This window comes from Hyperolius riggenbachi, chromosome 12, assembly GCF_040937935.1.
Source record: "Hyperolius riggenbachi isolate aHypRig1 chromosome 12, aHypRig1.pri, whole genome shotgun sequence".
NCBI classification, from domain to species: Eukaryota; Metazoa; Chordata; class Amphibia; order Anura; family Hyperoliidae; genus Hyperolius; species Hyperolius riggenbachi.
This window is the reverse complement of record NC_090657.1, coordinates 161,905,995-161,922,294: the sequence shown is the minus strand read 5'-3', so window position 1 is coordinate 161,922,294 and position 16,300 is coordinate 161,905,995. Positions and strand designations below refer to the sequence as shown.

Genomic DNA, 16,300 nt, shown 5'->3' with positions numbered 1-16,300 from the left:
GGCGGGTGCCCGCAAGGGGCAGATTAGGGTCTAATCTGATGGTTAACAGTGACAGGTGGTGATAGGGGGTTATCGATGGGTAATTAGTGGGCGTTTAGAGAAGTGAACAGATGTAAACAATGCACTTGGGAGGTGATCTGACGGCAGGTCTGCGGGGGATCTGATGGTGTGGGTGGGTGATCAGATTGCCCGCAAGGGGCAGGTTAGAGGCTGAGTGGTGGGTGGCAGTGACGGGGTGATTGATGGGTGATTGACAGGTGATCAGTGGGCTATTACAGGGGGGATAGATGCATACAGTACATGGGGGGGGCTGTCTGGGGAGAATCTGAGAGGTGGAGGGGTGATCAGGAACCCCCAGGGGGCAGTTAGGACCCAACCTAAAAAAATAGCGTTGACAGATAGTGACAGGGAGTGATTAGGGGAGGGATGGGTGATTAGGTGTAAACAGGGGTCTGAGGGGTGGGCAGGGAGGGGGGGTCTGAGGGGTGCTGTGGGCGATCAGAGGGAAGGGGGGCAGGATCAGTGTGTTTGGGTGCAGACTAGGGTGGGTGCAGACTAGGGTGGCTGCAGCCTGCCCTGGTGGTCCCTCGGACACTGGGACCACCAGGGCAGGAGGCAGCCTGTATAATACGCTTTGTATACATTACAAAGCGTATTATACGCTTTGCATGCGGCGATCGTGGGGTTAACAACCCGCCGGCACTTCCGAACGGCCGGCGGGTTGTCATCGCGGGTGGGCGGAGCCAGTTGCCGGGGAAGCGCGCGTCACCAGTGACGCGATCACTCCCTGGGCATGCCGAAAGGACGCAACGCCGATGGGCGTATTGCGGTCCTTTCTGCGTCCACTTTGCCGCCGCCCATCGGCTGTGGGTGGTCGGCAAGTGGTTAAGGTGTAGTGTGCGGGAGTGCACTAGAGAGTGCTGAGGATTAATGTTTAGCTCTGACATACTGTTCCATGGTGGATTGAAAAACCTCTGGTTGCTGATTGATTATATATTTATACACTGCGCTTATATTACATCTACATATCTCTAACAATACAAGTTTTGGTAACCTCCCGGAAAATGGAGGACGGAGAATTCCATTGATTGCAGTGGACAAACAGGACGCAAGAGAGGAGAAAGGTTGATGAATAAGTATGACGTGTGGTTATTCTGACTTTTATTTTTCAGTTCAGGTTTGCTTTTAAGCAAACTTTTTTGGGGAGAAAAAAAAAATGCAAAAAAATTAAATACTTACCTCAGTAGAGATATGACTCTGGATGATCCACCCCAGTGCTGCTTGCCGGAACCTCCTTCTTGATGGGTGCACTCCTGGCCGCACCACACAGGCGCGATGAAGGCCAGCGCCTGCGCAGCAGCATGAAGCAGCTTGTGCACAGAGGAAAAGGCCATGAATTAGTGGCTCCTTGCAAGTGCGGTAGCTTACCTCAATGAAGACTAATTCATGTAGATAATGAATATTAATATGTACTGGGGGTCTATGCCCACTTCCTCTGGTGGAATAAAGTGCCAAAGTTCGCTATTATTTATTAATTTAAGCATTTATATAGGGCCGACATGTTAAGCAGCGCTGTACAGAGTATATATTGTCGTCACTTTACTGTCCCTCAGAGGGGCTCACAATCTAGTCCCTACCATAGTCATATGTCTATGTATGTATTGTGTAGTGCATGAGTCATAGTCTAGGGCCAATTTAGGGGGATGGCAATTAACTTATCTGTATGTTTTTGGGATGTGGGAGGAAACCGGAGTGCCCGGAGGAAACCAACGCAGACATGGGGAGAACATACAAACTCCTTGCAGATTGTTGACCTGGCTGGGATCCGAGCCAGGGACCCAGCGCTGCTAGACGAGAGCGCTAACCACTATGCCACTATGCTGCCCCCTATGAGCTGAGTCTAAGGCACCTCTTAGTGAATATGTTCAGAGGGTCCCAGCGCTGGATCAGTGAGGTGATGGGAGAGGCCTTTGTACTATCCAGGAGCTTCCCTCTAAGGAGGCATCTTATTTGTTGATTTTTTTTCTCACAGGTACAATTTAATCATTTTGCACATCAAGCTTTCTATTCTTATAGATATGATTGTTACTAATTCAGTCTGATCACATTGTAAGGTGTATGGCAGCACCGGTAGTAAAGAGACATTTACCATATAGGAAGCGAAGATGAGGACCCGCTTGTGTTTCCCGCAGGGCCACTGGGGGTCGTCCAGGATATCTGGGTTATATTCAGTGTTGTCCGTCTCCGCACCTACATGAATAGGCAATCAGGTATACTGCAGTAACCAGCAACATGCGCCTATCACGTTCAACCAGAAAATAAGATACAACACCAGCCTGCTCCCTCACATATCCCGGTTGATCCAAAGGAAGGTAAAAAACCCTTACAAGGCTTAGACCAATTAGACCCAAAAGGGGAAAAATTCCTTCCCGACTCCAGATGGCAATCAGCTAAAATCCCAGGATCAACACCACTGGGCATTAGATAGTAATTATAGCCATGGATGTCCTTCAGAGCAAGAAAGCATCCAAGCCCCCCTTAAAGGCGTTATCAGGCAAAATAGCCCAAATGGGCTTTACTCACCTGGGGCTTTCTCCAGCCCCTTGCAGCCGGCCGTCCCACGCTGACCGCTCCACTCCCCGCCGCTGTCCCGGTCTCCCCGCTCGTTACTCAGACCGACCACGGCGTTGGCCTTACTGCGACTGCGCAAAGCACCGCTGTCATTCATGGCCACCTGGTCTGCGGTGAACTGCGCAGGGGCAGTAGTTCGCCGCGGCCCACTTGGCCATGATTGACAGCGGCGCTTCGCACAGCCGGAGTAAGGCCAACCCCGCGGTCGGCCTGAATAACGAGCAGCGAGACCGGGACAGCGGCAGGGAGCGGAGCGGTCGGTGTGGAACAGTCGGCTGCAAGGGGCTGGAGAAAGCCCCAGGTGAGTAAAGCCCATTTGGGCTATTTTGCCTGATAACTCCTTATAGTATATGCCATAACTACTTTCTGTGGTAGTACTTTCCACATTTGAATCACTCTTATGGTACCCATACACAAAACAAAAACATTAAAATTTTCCCATTTTTTCGACCAAAACAATCAAATCAAATGAAAGTTGAAAAAAAATATTTTTTTCGATCAAGAAAAATGAACGATTATCCCATTTTTTCTATAAAAATTTGATCAGACAGGTTGGAAAAATCTTTATATTCGATTTAACGGAATAATTACTTTTACTGTAAATAACACTTTCCTAAATAAATGGCTAAAACTTTTTTCCTCCAAAAATATTTTGTAAATAAAGACAACTTTGTATCTCTGAAACATTGTAACTTTAGTCGTTTGTAAATAGGGGACTGCCTGTATATCTTTATTATGGAGCTGGTATTATTAATATAACTGAATTCAATTTGCATTTTTGAAAAAATATCCCCTTCCCATTTCCTTGTACATTTATTGAGAGCCCAGCACTTGTCACCACTTATTGTTTTGGTACATCGAGTGTGATTCTCTTGGAGGCGTCTGCTTTCCTCAGTGAATGATCTGTCTGTCTTGCTGCATTCTACAACCAATTCATTTGACTTTATTACTGACTCGGGGCCGGTTTTAGCCACACCCCCTGTGCCCCCCCAGGGCAAAAGCAACCTGAGCCCCCCTCCCACCAATGAAAGTCAGCCCCTGAGTACCCCATGCCACCAGACCCCCCAGGTGGCCTCCCCAATTGCTCCCTGTGGCCCTCATTCGTTACTTCAGCTGCCTTGAAATCTCTCCCCTGTCCTGGAGGGTGCTCCATCCCGATCTCCGTCTTTAGCCCAGTTGCCTGCATCTTCTCCATCCGGCGCATGTTATGTGTAAATAAGGCATAGAGAAGATGCAGGCAGCGTGGCTGAAGACTGAAAAATAATCATGCAGGGCCACGGGGAGCGGCCGGGGGAGGCCATCTGGGGGGGTCCGGTGGTGCAGGGGCCCCTGGGGCAATTGCCCCTTTGCCTCAATGGCAGCATCGGCCCTGTACTGATTGGACATCATTAACACTGACTTTTTATGAACTGTAACCAAGGCTCATATTTGGAGTAGGGATTATATTTTGAGCATCCTCAAAAATCCTGAATAAATCATGCTAGATCTTATTTTAAGGGAAACTGCAGAAGCAGACATTGTAAGGGGTCAGGGTAACAATTTTGGTGTAGTTTTGTCAATAATTACAGATCAAATCAAGCAGGTTGTCTCGCACTCACTAGTGGACTAAACCTTGTGATATTTCACAAGTGCTACAGCAGAAGAAGGGGATGACACACCTATAAGACAGATATATGCAGAAGCTGGCACTTCCCATGCAATTTTTTTTATTGTTTCCTGTAAAATCTTATGCCAACATTTCGGAAGCTCACAGGGTCCCTTTGTCAAGGCGATATTTGCCAAAGCCAACCATCTGTTTAACGCTTTAACTATAAATGTAGTAGCTTGTCGGGTGAATCACCTCAAAGAACTCACTGACATGATGTGCATAACACGGGCTGCTGCCTTGAGCAAAAATGGCCTTAACAAAGGGACCCTGCCAGGTTCCGAATCATTGGCATAAGATTTTATACAAAACAAAGAAACTGCATTGGATGTGCCAGCTTCTGCATATATGAGTATTTGATTCATGCAATCCTCATAACTGCATATGTATTCATGCAAAACCGGCTCCAGGAAATGTGGGCGCAGGGTAAAGCCGAAAAACTGCTCACACTGCTCCTGTGAAAGTCCCGGTGTTAATTACTATTCCCCCTCCAGGCCGCTGTGGACTCAGGTGGCAAGACGTAATTTGGCTGCCAGCTATGGCTAGGGGGTAAATTACGCAGTTTTTAAAAAAAAGTAATTTGGGCTCTGTCTTTTGACAGCGCCAAAATTACTGACTGAGCACTGCTATAGCTGTAATTCACATTACAGCATATGGCAGAGCATGGTGCGCCTAACTTTCCCAGCACCATTTTGTGCAGTTTTGGACTGCATATCGCGGTTACTCTGTACAATGAAATTATCACTGCAGCTTTGTACTTTGTGGGAAGATTATGTTCCACAGTGCCCCCATAATCTTAAATATACTTTTCTCAGCTATGTTGGCGGAGGTTTGGCAGATCTGGGTTAGTGCACGTCACTCAAGCCTCTCAGGAAGGCCCCGGAGACATGAGAAAGTGGTGGCAGAACTCGGAGGTAGTTACCCAAGTCGGGTCCAGAGGACACAGGTATGAAGCGGGTGTTGGACATGTTCCTTTTGGTGGATTCATGAGAGCTCTGCCTTCCCAGGTTCTCTTCTTTCTGGCTGACCAGGGCGTTTGTCGGATATAAAAACTTTGCATAGGACACAACCTGGAAAATATAAATTAATAAAAACAAATTAAAAACAGCACACGGAGCACAGAATCCAGGGCTGACCTGAGGCCAGGGGAATATCTACTGTGCATGCAGGGAAAACATTCTGGAAACCCAAGTAATGAACTGGAGGATATTCCCATAATCAGATCAAAGATACTATATACAAAACAAAAGATAAGAAAGAGTTAATGACATATCAGCAATAGTAACAACTGTTACTTGTGGCAAGGTGTGAGGAGTCTACCAGGCCTTAAGCTGGCCATACACTGGCCCGATTTGCGCCCGTTTCGACAGCAGATTCGATCACTGGGATCGAATCTGCTGCCAATCGTTCACGCTACACGCCGAATTTCGATCCATTTCGTCTGATCCCGTCGATCGCGCCGTGCGGAAAATAACCGGCGATCGCCCGCGGGTAAACAGCGCATCGCTGGCGGCGTTCGAGTGCCCGACGACCGACGCAATAGAGCCCGCATACATTACCTGTTGTGGTGGTGCTGCTGCTACCCCCCGCCCGCATACATTACCTGCTCCGCCGGCGCGACACCAGTCCCCCGGTCACCGCTGCTCTGTCTGTGCTCTGGTCTCCAGGTCCGGCATGCATCACTTCTTCTAGCCCGGCAGGAAGTTTAAACAGTAGAGCGCCCTCTACTGTTTAAACTTCCTGCCGGGCTAGAAGAAGTGAGGCATGCCGGACCTGGAGACCAGAGCACAGACAGAGCAGCGGTGACCGGGGGACTGGTGTCGCGCCGGCGGAGCAGGTAATGTATGCGGGCGGGGGGCAGCAGCAGCACCACCACAACAGATTGTGAACGGTTTCAGGCTGAAATCGGTTCACAATCTGTTTGCAGTAAAGGTAGCCAAACGATCCCTCTCTGATCAGATTCGATCAGAGAGGGATCTATCTGTTGGTCGAATCTGATGGCAAATCGACCAGTGTATGGCCACCTTAATGCTGGGAATACACCATGAGATTTTTTTAGCAGACAGATGGTTCGATAGATAATTTCCGACAGGTCCGATCTGATTTTCAATTTCTCATAGAAGTGTATGGAAATCAATTAGTAAAATGATCGGAAAAGCGATCGGACACTAAATCTGCTAAAAAATCCTATCGTGTATTCCCAGCATAAAGCCTCATCTACACAGTGCAATTTCCCATCAAATAGATGGATCTGTTAGATAGATCTAATAAAAAATTGCATTGTGTGTAGACAAATTGTTTCAGATCAATTTTGCGATAGATTTTGCTTTGACAAGTACCCAAAATCTATTGCAAAATCTAACGCAAACCGATTAGACTGGTTGGAAATTATCGAATTGATCCGTCTAATAGATCCAACCTGACTGAAAATTGTACCATGTCCACGAGGCTTAAAGAGAACCTGAACTGAAAGTAAAAATTCTAAATAAGTAAACAGCAGAATAAGTTTTGCAAGTTTTGAATACAGGATTAGCATCTTTATCACTTAATACACTCAGACCAGTTGCTGTTGAAATTTGATTTTTATGGCGACAATACAGCTTTAACCACTTAAGGACTGCAGTCATAAAAGCCCTTAAAGTGAAAAAAAATATATGATATAATGAATTGGTTGTGTACTATGAATAATTACTAGAAGATTAGCAGCAAAGGAAATATTCTCATGTTTTTATTTTCAGGTATATAGTGTGTTTTCTAACACTGCATCATTCTCTAATATGTGCAGATTACACAACACTCTGCATTCAAAATGATTCTTTCAGAGCAGTCTGAACTAATGACCTCTCCTCTAGCAGATAAAAAGAAAACCGTTCACTTATAGTTGAGATAATAAATTCAGAAGACAGCCCTCTCCAGACTTTGAAAGTCATAGAGATTAATGGCTCTTTTGCATAGAGCTAACAACTGTAGTTTCTTAACTCTTCCTGTACTGGAAACAATTACACTGATGTATCTGATCTTAATGTTTTATTTCTTAGCTGTGCTACACATACAAATCATAATATCATAATTTTTTTTTCACTTCAGTGTCTCTTTAGGGACCAGAGCCTTTTTTCCATTCAGACCACTGCAGCTTTAACTGTTTATTGCTCGGTCATACAACCTACCACCTAAATGAATTTTACCTCCTTTTCTTGTCAGTAATACAGCTTTCTTTTGGTGCTATTTGATTGCTGCTGCGAGTTTTACTTTTTATTATATTCATCAAAAAAAGACATGAATTTTGTCAAAAAAATTACTTTTTTTTACTTTCTGTGCAGACATTTTTCAAATAAAGTAAAATTTCCTATACATTTGAGCGCGAAAGTTATTCTGCTACATGTCTGATTAAAAAAAAACAAAAAAAACATTCAGTGTATATTTATTGGTTTGGGTAAAAGTTATAGCGTTTACAAACTATGGTGCAAAAAGTGAATTTTCCCATTTTGAAGCATCTCCGACTTTTCTGAGCACCGGTCATGTTTCATGAGGTGCTAAAATTCCAGGATAGTATAAATACCCCCCAAATGACCCCATTTTGGAAAGAAGACATCCTAAAGTATGCACTGAGAGGCATGGTGAGCTCATAGAAGATTTTATTTTTTGTCACAAGTTAGCGGAAAATGACAGTTTGTGACAAAAAAAAAAAAGGAAAAAAAAAAAGTTTCCATTTCTTCTAACTTGCGACCAAAAAAAAAAATGAAATCTGCCACGGACTCACTATGCTCCTCTCTGAATAACTTGAAGTGTCTACTTTCCAAAATGGGGTCATTTGTGGGGTGTGTTTACGGTCCTGGCATTTTGGGGGGTGCTAAATTTTAAGCACCCCTGTAAAGCCTAAAGGTGCTCATTGGACTTAGGGCCCCTTAGCGCAGTTAGGCTGCAAAAAAGTGCCACACGTGGTATTGCCGTACTCAGGAGAAGTAGTATAATGTGTTTTGGGGTGTATTTTTACACATACCCATGCTGGGTGGGAGAAATATCTCTGTAAATGACAATTTTTTTTTTTTTTTTTTTTTTTTTACACACAATTGTCCATTTACAGAGATATTTCTCCCACTCAGCATGGGTATGTGTAAAAATACACCCCAAAACACATTATACTACTTCTCCTGAGTACGGCGATACCACATGTGTGGCACTTTTTTGCAGCCTAACTGCGCTAAGGGGCCCTAAGTCCAATGAGCACCTTTAGGATTTCACAGGTCATTTTGAGGCATTTGGATTCTAGACTACTCCTCACGGTTTAGGGCCCCTAAAATGCCAGGGCAGTATAGGAACCCCACAAGTGACCCCATTTTAGAAAGAAGACACCCCAAGGTATTCCGTTAGGAGTATGGTGAGTTCATAGAAGATTTTATTTTTTGTCACAAGTTAGCAGAAATTGTCACTTTGTAAAAAAAAAACCAATACAAATCAATTTCCGCTAACTTGTGACAAAAAATAAAATCTTCTATGAACTCGTCATACACCTAACAGAATACCTTGGGGTGTCTTTCTAAAATGGGGTCACTTGTGGGGTTCCTATACTGCCCTGGCATTTTAGGGGCCCTAAACCGTGAGGAGTAGTCTTGAACCCAAATGTCGCAAAATGACCTGTGAAATCCTAAAGGTACTGATTGGACTTTGGGCCCCTTAGCGCAGTTAGGCTGCAAAAAAGTGCCACACATGTGGTACTGCAGTGCTCAGAAGAAGTAGTATAATGTGTTTTGTGGTGTATTTTTACATATACCCATGCTGGGTGGGAGAAATATCTCTGTAAATAACAATTGTTTGATTTTATTTACACACAATTGTCCATTTACAGAGAGATTTCTCCCACCCAGCATGGGTATGTGTAAAAATACACCCCAAAACACATTATACTACTTCTCCTGAGTACGGCGACACGACATGTGTGACACTTTTTTGCAGCCTAGGTGCGCTAAGGGGCCCAAAGTCCTATTCACAGGTCATTTTGAGGCATTTGTTTTCTAGACTACTCCTCACAGTTTAGGGCCCCTAAAATGCCAGGGCAGTATAGGAACGCCACAAGTGACCCCATTTTAGAAAGAAGACACCCCAAAGTATTCCGTTAGGTGTATGGTGAGTTCATAGAAGAGCTTATTTTTTTGTCACAAGTTAGTGAAAAATGAAACTTTGTGAAAAAACAATAAAAATCAATTTCTGCTAACTTTTGACAAAAAATAAACTCTATGAACGCTTCATAAACCTAACAGAATACCTTGGGGTGTCTTTTTTTCTAAAAAGTGGTCACTTGTGGAGTTCCTATACTGCCCTGGCATTTTACGGGCCCAAAACCGTGAGTAGTCTGGAAACCAAATGTCTCAAAATGACTGTTCAGGGGTATAAGCATCTGCAAATTTTGATGGCAGGTGGTCTATGAGGGGGCGAATTTTGTGGAACCGGTCATAAGCAGGGTGGCCTCTTACATGAGAGGTTGTATTGGGCCTGATCTGATGGATAGGAGTGCTAGGGGGGGAGACAGGAGGTGATTGATGGGTGTCTCAGGGGGTGGTTAGAGGGGAAAATAGATGCAATCAATGCACTGGGGAAGTGATCGGAAGGGGATCTGAGGGTTTGGCCGAGTGATCAGGAGCCCACACGGGGCAAATTAGGGCCTGATTTGATGGGTAGGTGTGTTAGGGGGTGACAGGTGGTGACAGGAGGTGATTGATGGGTGTCTCAAGGTGTGATTAGTGGGGGGGAATAGATGCAAGCAATGCACTGGCGAGGTGATCAGGGCTGGGGTCTGAGGGCGTTCTGAGGGTGTGGGTGGGTGATTGGGTGCCCTAGGGGCAGATAGGGGTCTAATCTGATGGGTAGCAGTGACAGGTGGTGACAGGGGGTGATTGATGGGTAATTAGTGGGCGTTTAGGGTAGAGAACAGATGTAAACAGTGCACTTGGGAGGTGATCTGACGTCGGGTCTGAAGGCGATCTAATGGTGTGGGTGGGTGATCAGATTGCCCGCAAGGGGCAGGTTAGGGGCTGATTGATGGGACAGGGGGTGATTGATGGGTGGCAGTGACAGGGGGTGATTGATGGGTGGCAGTGACAGGGGGTGATTGATGGGTGATTGACAGGTGATCAGTGGGTTAATACAGGGAAGAACAGATGTAAATAATGCACTGGCGAATTGATAAGGGGGGGGGGTCTGAGGGCAATCTGAGCGTGTGGGTGGGTGATTGGGTGCCTGCAAGGGGCAGATAGGGGTCTAATCTGATGGGTAACAGTGACAGGTGGTGATTGATGGGTAATTAGTGGGTGTTTAGAGTAGAGAACAGATGTAAACACTGCACTTGGGAGGTGATCTGATGTCGGATCTGCGGGCGATCTACTGGTGTGGGTGGGTAATCAGATTGCCCGCAATGGGCAGATTAGGGGCTGATTGATGGGTGGCAGTGACAGGAGGTGATTGATGGGTGATTGACAGGTGATCAGGGGGGATAGATGCATACAGTACACAGGGGGGGGGGGGGGGTGTCTGGGGAGAATCTGAGGGTTGGGGGGGGGGGGGGTGATCAGGAGTCCCCAGGGGGCAGTTTAGGGACAAAAAAAAAAAAAATAGCGTTGACAGATAGTGACAGGGAGTGATTGATGGGTGATTAGGGGGGTGATTGTGTGCAAACAGTGGTCTGGGGGGTGGGCAGGGGGAGGGGTCTGAGGGGTGCTGTGGGCGATCAGGGGGCAGGGGGGGCAGATCAGTGTGTTTGGGTGCAGACTAGGGTGGCTGCAGCCTGCCCTGGTGGTCCCTCAGAGACTGGGACCACCAGGGCAGGAGGCAGCCTGTATAATACACTTTGTAAACATTACAAAGCGTATTATACGCTCCCTATCCGGCGATCGTCGGGTTAACAACCTGCCGGCGCTTCCGATTGGCCGGCGGGTTGACGTCGCGGGTGGGCGGAGCCTATTGCCGGCGGATGCGTGCGCATCCTAGCGCGCGATCCCCGGCAAAACAGTGCCCCAGGACCTGACGCCATTCTGCGTTACATGGTCCTGGGGCTGCCACTTTGCCGCCGCCAATATGAAGTAGGCGGTCGGCAAGTGGTTAAGATAAATATTCACCACCCGACAGAGGAAAAATGGATCCCGCAACGTCCCCCGATCCATCTTCCGGCCGCCGGGTATGTGCCATGTGAGACGGCGCACAACAGGCGCAAACAGGAAGTCAAGCAATCGCGGTACTTTGCGGGGAGTCGTCTGGGATTATAAAGATCTGATCCGCCATGATGGTCATTAACACCGCATGACATTCCCGTGATCACCCGCCTGTACCCGCGTAAACGATCGCTTGTCGCTCAAAGTATTGCCGATCGTTGGGAAAACCATGTCATGGGTACAGAGGCCTTAAGAACAGACACCACCACAATCGACCAATAATTTCCACCCTTCTGGATCAAATAAACTTGTTGATTCAGGCAGATATCGACCAATTTCCATTTATCAAGCAGAATGGAACATAACTGATTCTCTGCCGACAAAATGATCAAATTGAATGGTTGATCAACAGAAGAATAGAGCAATGTATGGGTACCTTTACATATACCAGTGTTTTCATGCTGGCTTATATCAATTAGGATGAAAAGTGAATGGAATTGTGACCCAAATGTGTTTAGAAACTGCATTACATGGTCAGAGAAATAATGAGGTGCAGACTACATTTTCCAGCATCTGGAAAATGGAAAGCATAAAGCATTTGTCCTTGTAAAATTTTAGACCGCTTTTAGGATTTGCATTCAAGATCGTATTAAAGGACGACTGAAGCGAGCAGCATATGGTGGCTGCCATATTTATTTTCTGTTAAACAATACCAGTTGCCTGGCAGCCCTGCTGATGTCTTTGGCTGCAGTAGTGTCTTAATCACACACCTGAAACAAGCATGCAGCTAATCCATTGCAATGGAAACAGAAGCGCCAGCTGAGTAAAAGCTAACATAGGTAAAATCAGAAAAGTTGGGGGGCAAGGATGGACTTACCTCCCCAAAACCAATCACAACCACTATGTATGGTTTAAACAAGATTTAATTCTTACTCCAGAACAAATGCTGCATTTTGTGTGTCTCTAGCCCGCTTCCTCAGGCAATAATACAGATAGTAGTAACTATCTGCAATAGATAGTAGTACACAAGTTGTGTAGCCAAGTACAGCACCTCTGGCATTGCTTGGCTACACAACTTCCGAGTTACTATCCGCAGGGCCGGATTTGTACTTCTTACCGCCCAAGGCCGACTTTTACCAGCCGCCCATAACCACACAGTATCCTACCACAATTGGACAGTGGTTGGAGTGGGCAATGCGTAAAAGTCCCATACCCACTGCAGTCTGCATGGTAAAGTGACGTGGGTTACCACGGGCCAATCAATAGCCAGGAAATGGGGACTATGATAGGCTGCCTTCTATATTTGGTACTATTCGCTGGTGCTGCCCCGGGTCCTTTCATCCCCCACACCCCCACAGCATGTGCGTGCCTGACCCAGCCTTCAGTAACTGCCCGCAGCTTCTGCTGTGTCATTGGACCACATTCTTAGCTAACTGAGTGCAGCTGCCTGCAGAACAGCACAGGCAGCTGCCAGCTGGTTGAAATAGTGAGGTTGGCCCGACAGCGTTCATTTGTTTGGAACTTAAACTGCAAATAAAGCCCACTGGCTACCTTCAGCCCGCCCCTTGTTTATCTGGTGCCCTAGGCCATGGCCTATGTGGCCTTGCCAGAAATCCAGCCATGACTATCTGTATTATTGCCTGAGGAAGCGGTCTAGAGACCCACAAAGCGCGGCATTTGTTCTGGAGTACTACTTAAATCTTGTTTAACTACATAACAACCGCGTCACGATGGGCGATTGGCGTCAAGTCCTGGAGCTGCAGTTTCCCAGGGAACGGCCACGCGCATGCGCGATCGTTCCCTGACGGTTCACAGAGCGGAGCTCCGTGATCAGCCTGCTAGCCGCATAGCAGGCTGTTTGTAAATGAAAGGGGAAAAAAAAAAAAATCACCTTTGTTTACATCTGTACATCGATTCGGTCTCCGGCAGCGCTGTACGAGATCGGCGATCCCCGGCCTCTAATTGGCTCGGGATCGCCGCGCTCTCATAGGCTGATGCCTATGAGAGGCGGAACAGGATGGATCGCCGTCCTGTTCCATACAGAACACGGAGGGGAGGAGAGAAGAGGAGGGAGGGAGAAAAAGCCTCATACAGGCTGAATTAAAAAATAAAAAGTCAGATCGCTGGGCTCCATAGCTGAACTGGGCTGTGCAGGCGGCTAAAAAAAAACTGCACAGCCCAGCTGAGCAAAAAAGAGCCTGTCGTTAGGGGTGGGGGGGGGGTTAAGCTTGGGGACCTTAAGTGGTTAAACCATACAAAGTGGTTGTGTTTGGTTTTGGGGTTGGTAAGTCCATCCTTGCCCCACAACTTTTATCTTTTTTTTACCTATGATCAACTTTTACTCTGCTGGTGCCTCTGTTTGCATCGCAATTATTGTTATCCACCTGGTGGATGGGTGAACACCCCTTCTTTCCTTCTACAGAGAGCGACTTTTTAGGCTGAGTGGGGACAGGCCCAATATCCCCATAAGTGCTTTAAGTGGCTGCCTTGGACCGGCAACCCATACTTGTTAGTATATTTCTATTTGCTGCTACCTTGGCATTCCTTCATCATCCATATTGGGGGCTCTCGATTGTGTTTTTTCCTTTCTTTGACATGCAGCTAATCCAGTCAGACTTCAGTCTGCCACAGATCCTGAACAAGCATGCAGATCAAGTGGTCTAAGAGTAATAACCCCCTTGGCAGTATGATTCTTCTGCTAAAAGCGGTGCAATTGTTTTGCATGCTTTCAGACCCTAAAACCTGGAAAAAAATGATGCCGCTAAAGAGATCTGCAGCAGCCCCAACAATCACTCACCTCTCTGGGCTCCAGCGCTGCAGTGTTCCCTCCATCCTCCGGGCGGCGCTACCCTAACCCTAAAGTGAGATTGCCGGCTATCGTCATGACGACAGACGGCGATCTCACCAGGGGGAAGCAGAGCCTCGGAGGAGTGGAAGAAGAATGGCGGCCAACGTCCGGATCCTCCGGGAGGTGAGTTGAAACGCACGCTACCCACATTGCTCTGCATAGAGCCTCTGGCGACTACCCCGAGTGCAGGTCGGGGTTACCGCTCTGAGTCTGAGCTGCGGTTTTCGGCCCCGACTTTAGCTCGGGGTTACCACCAAGGAGGTTAAAAGGCAGAGGATCAGCCTCCATATCACGCTTTGGCAAGTCCTGCAATGCTGTGCAAGTTTCATGTGCACCCATAGTTTATAGATCACAGATTACATCATTCTCCCACATTGCTGGGCAGACCTGATTGTTGCCTAGGCAATCCCCCTCCAATCAGATGGGACAGAGTAAGTGGCACAAAGCAGTGGTGGACAAAGCCAACGATGGGCTCCTGTGCAGAATAAATGAAGTGGGCCCCATGTGAGTGGGCGTGGTCATAACAGATTATAGTTGGATCCAAACAATACCGATAAGATAAAAGCGCACATTTTAAACTTATATGACAAGAGCACAATTTATCATCGCCGTTTCTCTTGAGTTTCAGAGAGAAATACACGGAGAAAAGCCTAGAGGATAATCAGGCCCTAAGTGGTGCAACTGCATGGGCCCTAGAGGACATGGGGCCCCTGTGAGGCTGCACGGCCTAGGCCCGCCTCTGGCACAATGCCCCACCCTGAAGTAAAAACAGGCGGGGCTGTCGTGATTATGTAGTGATACCTTCCTTGTCAGGATTCTGTGTGAATGTAACAGTCAGAGCCAGGCCTCTTTAGGGTTAGTAGGTGTATCGTTTTTCATTGCTTACCTCTCCCTCAGCTCCGAGCTCCACCCCTTCTATCCCAAACACGGGATCCGGACAGGACGAGGCTCCAGACGCGTGCCGCTGCTTCCCCTCCACTCGCAGCTCACTGCAGGGGGAAGAAAAGCCAAGAAAGCTGGTTACAGTAAGCTTTACCTGAGAACGATGAAAGCTGCCATTACCACTGGAAAATACAGCAAGCAATGGGCAGCGCTCACAGGCTGCAAGTGAAGTGAAAGCTCCAGAGATATGCCCAGCCCCTTGGGGCTAAATACATACCTTGAATACAAATCAGATGCAAATTATGTGCTAACACTAATCTAAATTCTAAAATTTGAATGCAAGCTGACACCCCTGGAGGCAGCTAGCCCGAAGTATACTTAAGTTCTGTACAGCAGAAGGAAATGGCAGCGCTGGAAAATAAATGGCCCTTTCCTGGCCGTCAGGTCACTAAGCTTTCAATCTGAACAGATGCTTTGTGTCAATATTAAAGGCCAAGTAAATAAAGAATATCAGTAAAACACACAGCAAGATGTCTTCCTACATGAAAAGATCTGTGTTGCCACAGTACAGGAGTCCTATAGATCTGCAAAATGAGCTACTCCCAACTTTCAATGCAAACACGTTAAACTGAGGCAGGAGTGTGGACAGTGCAGTATGGATCGTACCATGGCGAAACAGAGCAGGAATACCAGCGGCTGCTCCAACGCTGGATGGGAAGCCGCAGAACACTACACAGGCTTTGTTCTACGGGACAATACCCTTCCCACTGCTACTAAACGTCCCCTTCCTTCCTGCTCTTCCACAAATTATACACTGCACATAATACACAAACACTGCAGCGCCATTATTAGCCTATTCTCTCCAAAAATGTCAAGGACCTACAGAGAGTGCGAGGCTGGGGAATCCCTCCCATTCATAGACCTACAGAGAGTGCGAGGCTGGGGAATCCCTCCCATTCATAGACCTACAGAGAGTGCGAGGCTGGGGAATACCTCCCATTCATAGACCTACAGAGAGTGCGAGGCTGGGGAATACCTCCCAATCAGAGACCTACAGAGAGTGCGAGGCTGGGGAATACCTCCCATTCATAGACCTACAGAGAGTGCGAGGCTGGGGAATACCTCCCATTCATAGACCTACAGAGAGTGCGA

The 16,300-nt window shown here is 47.1% G+C and overlaps 2 protein-coding genes across 4 annotated transcripts in view; both read right to left on the bottom strand.

The window, feature by feature from the left end:
* The window catches only part of LOC137541564 (small ribosomal subunit protein eS21-like), a 235,382-nt gene that overhangs the window by 75,972 nt on the left and 143,110 nt on the right, over positions 1-16,300 (bottom strand). The gene's annotated exons all lie outside the window — the stretch shown is intronic.
* The window catches only part of CABLES2 (Cdk5 and Abl enzyme substrate 2), a 54,020-nt gene that overhangs the window by 10,422 nt on the left and 27,298 nt on the right, over positions 1-16,300 (bottom strand). For both annotated transcript variants that reach the window (XM_068262611.1, XM_068262612.1), the window contains 3 exons: positions 15,153-15,255; positions 5,199-5,346; positions 2,150-2,250 (listed from right to left, as the gene is read on the bottom strand). In XM_068262611.1, the coding sequence (XP_068118712.1) occupies positions 2,150-2,250; positions 5,199-5,346; positions 15,153-15,255 (352 nt within the window). The remainder of the gene's footprint in view (positions 1-2,149; positions 2,251-5,198; positions 5,347-15,152; positions 15,256-16,300) is intronic.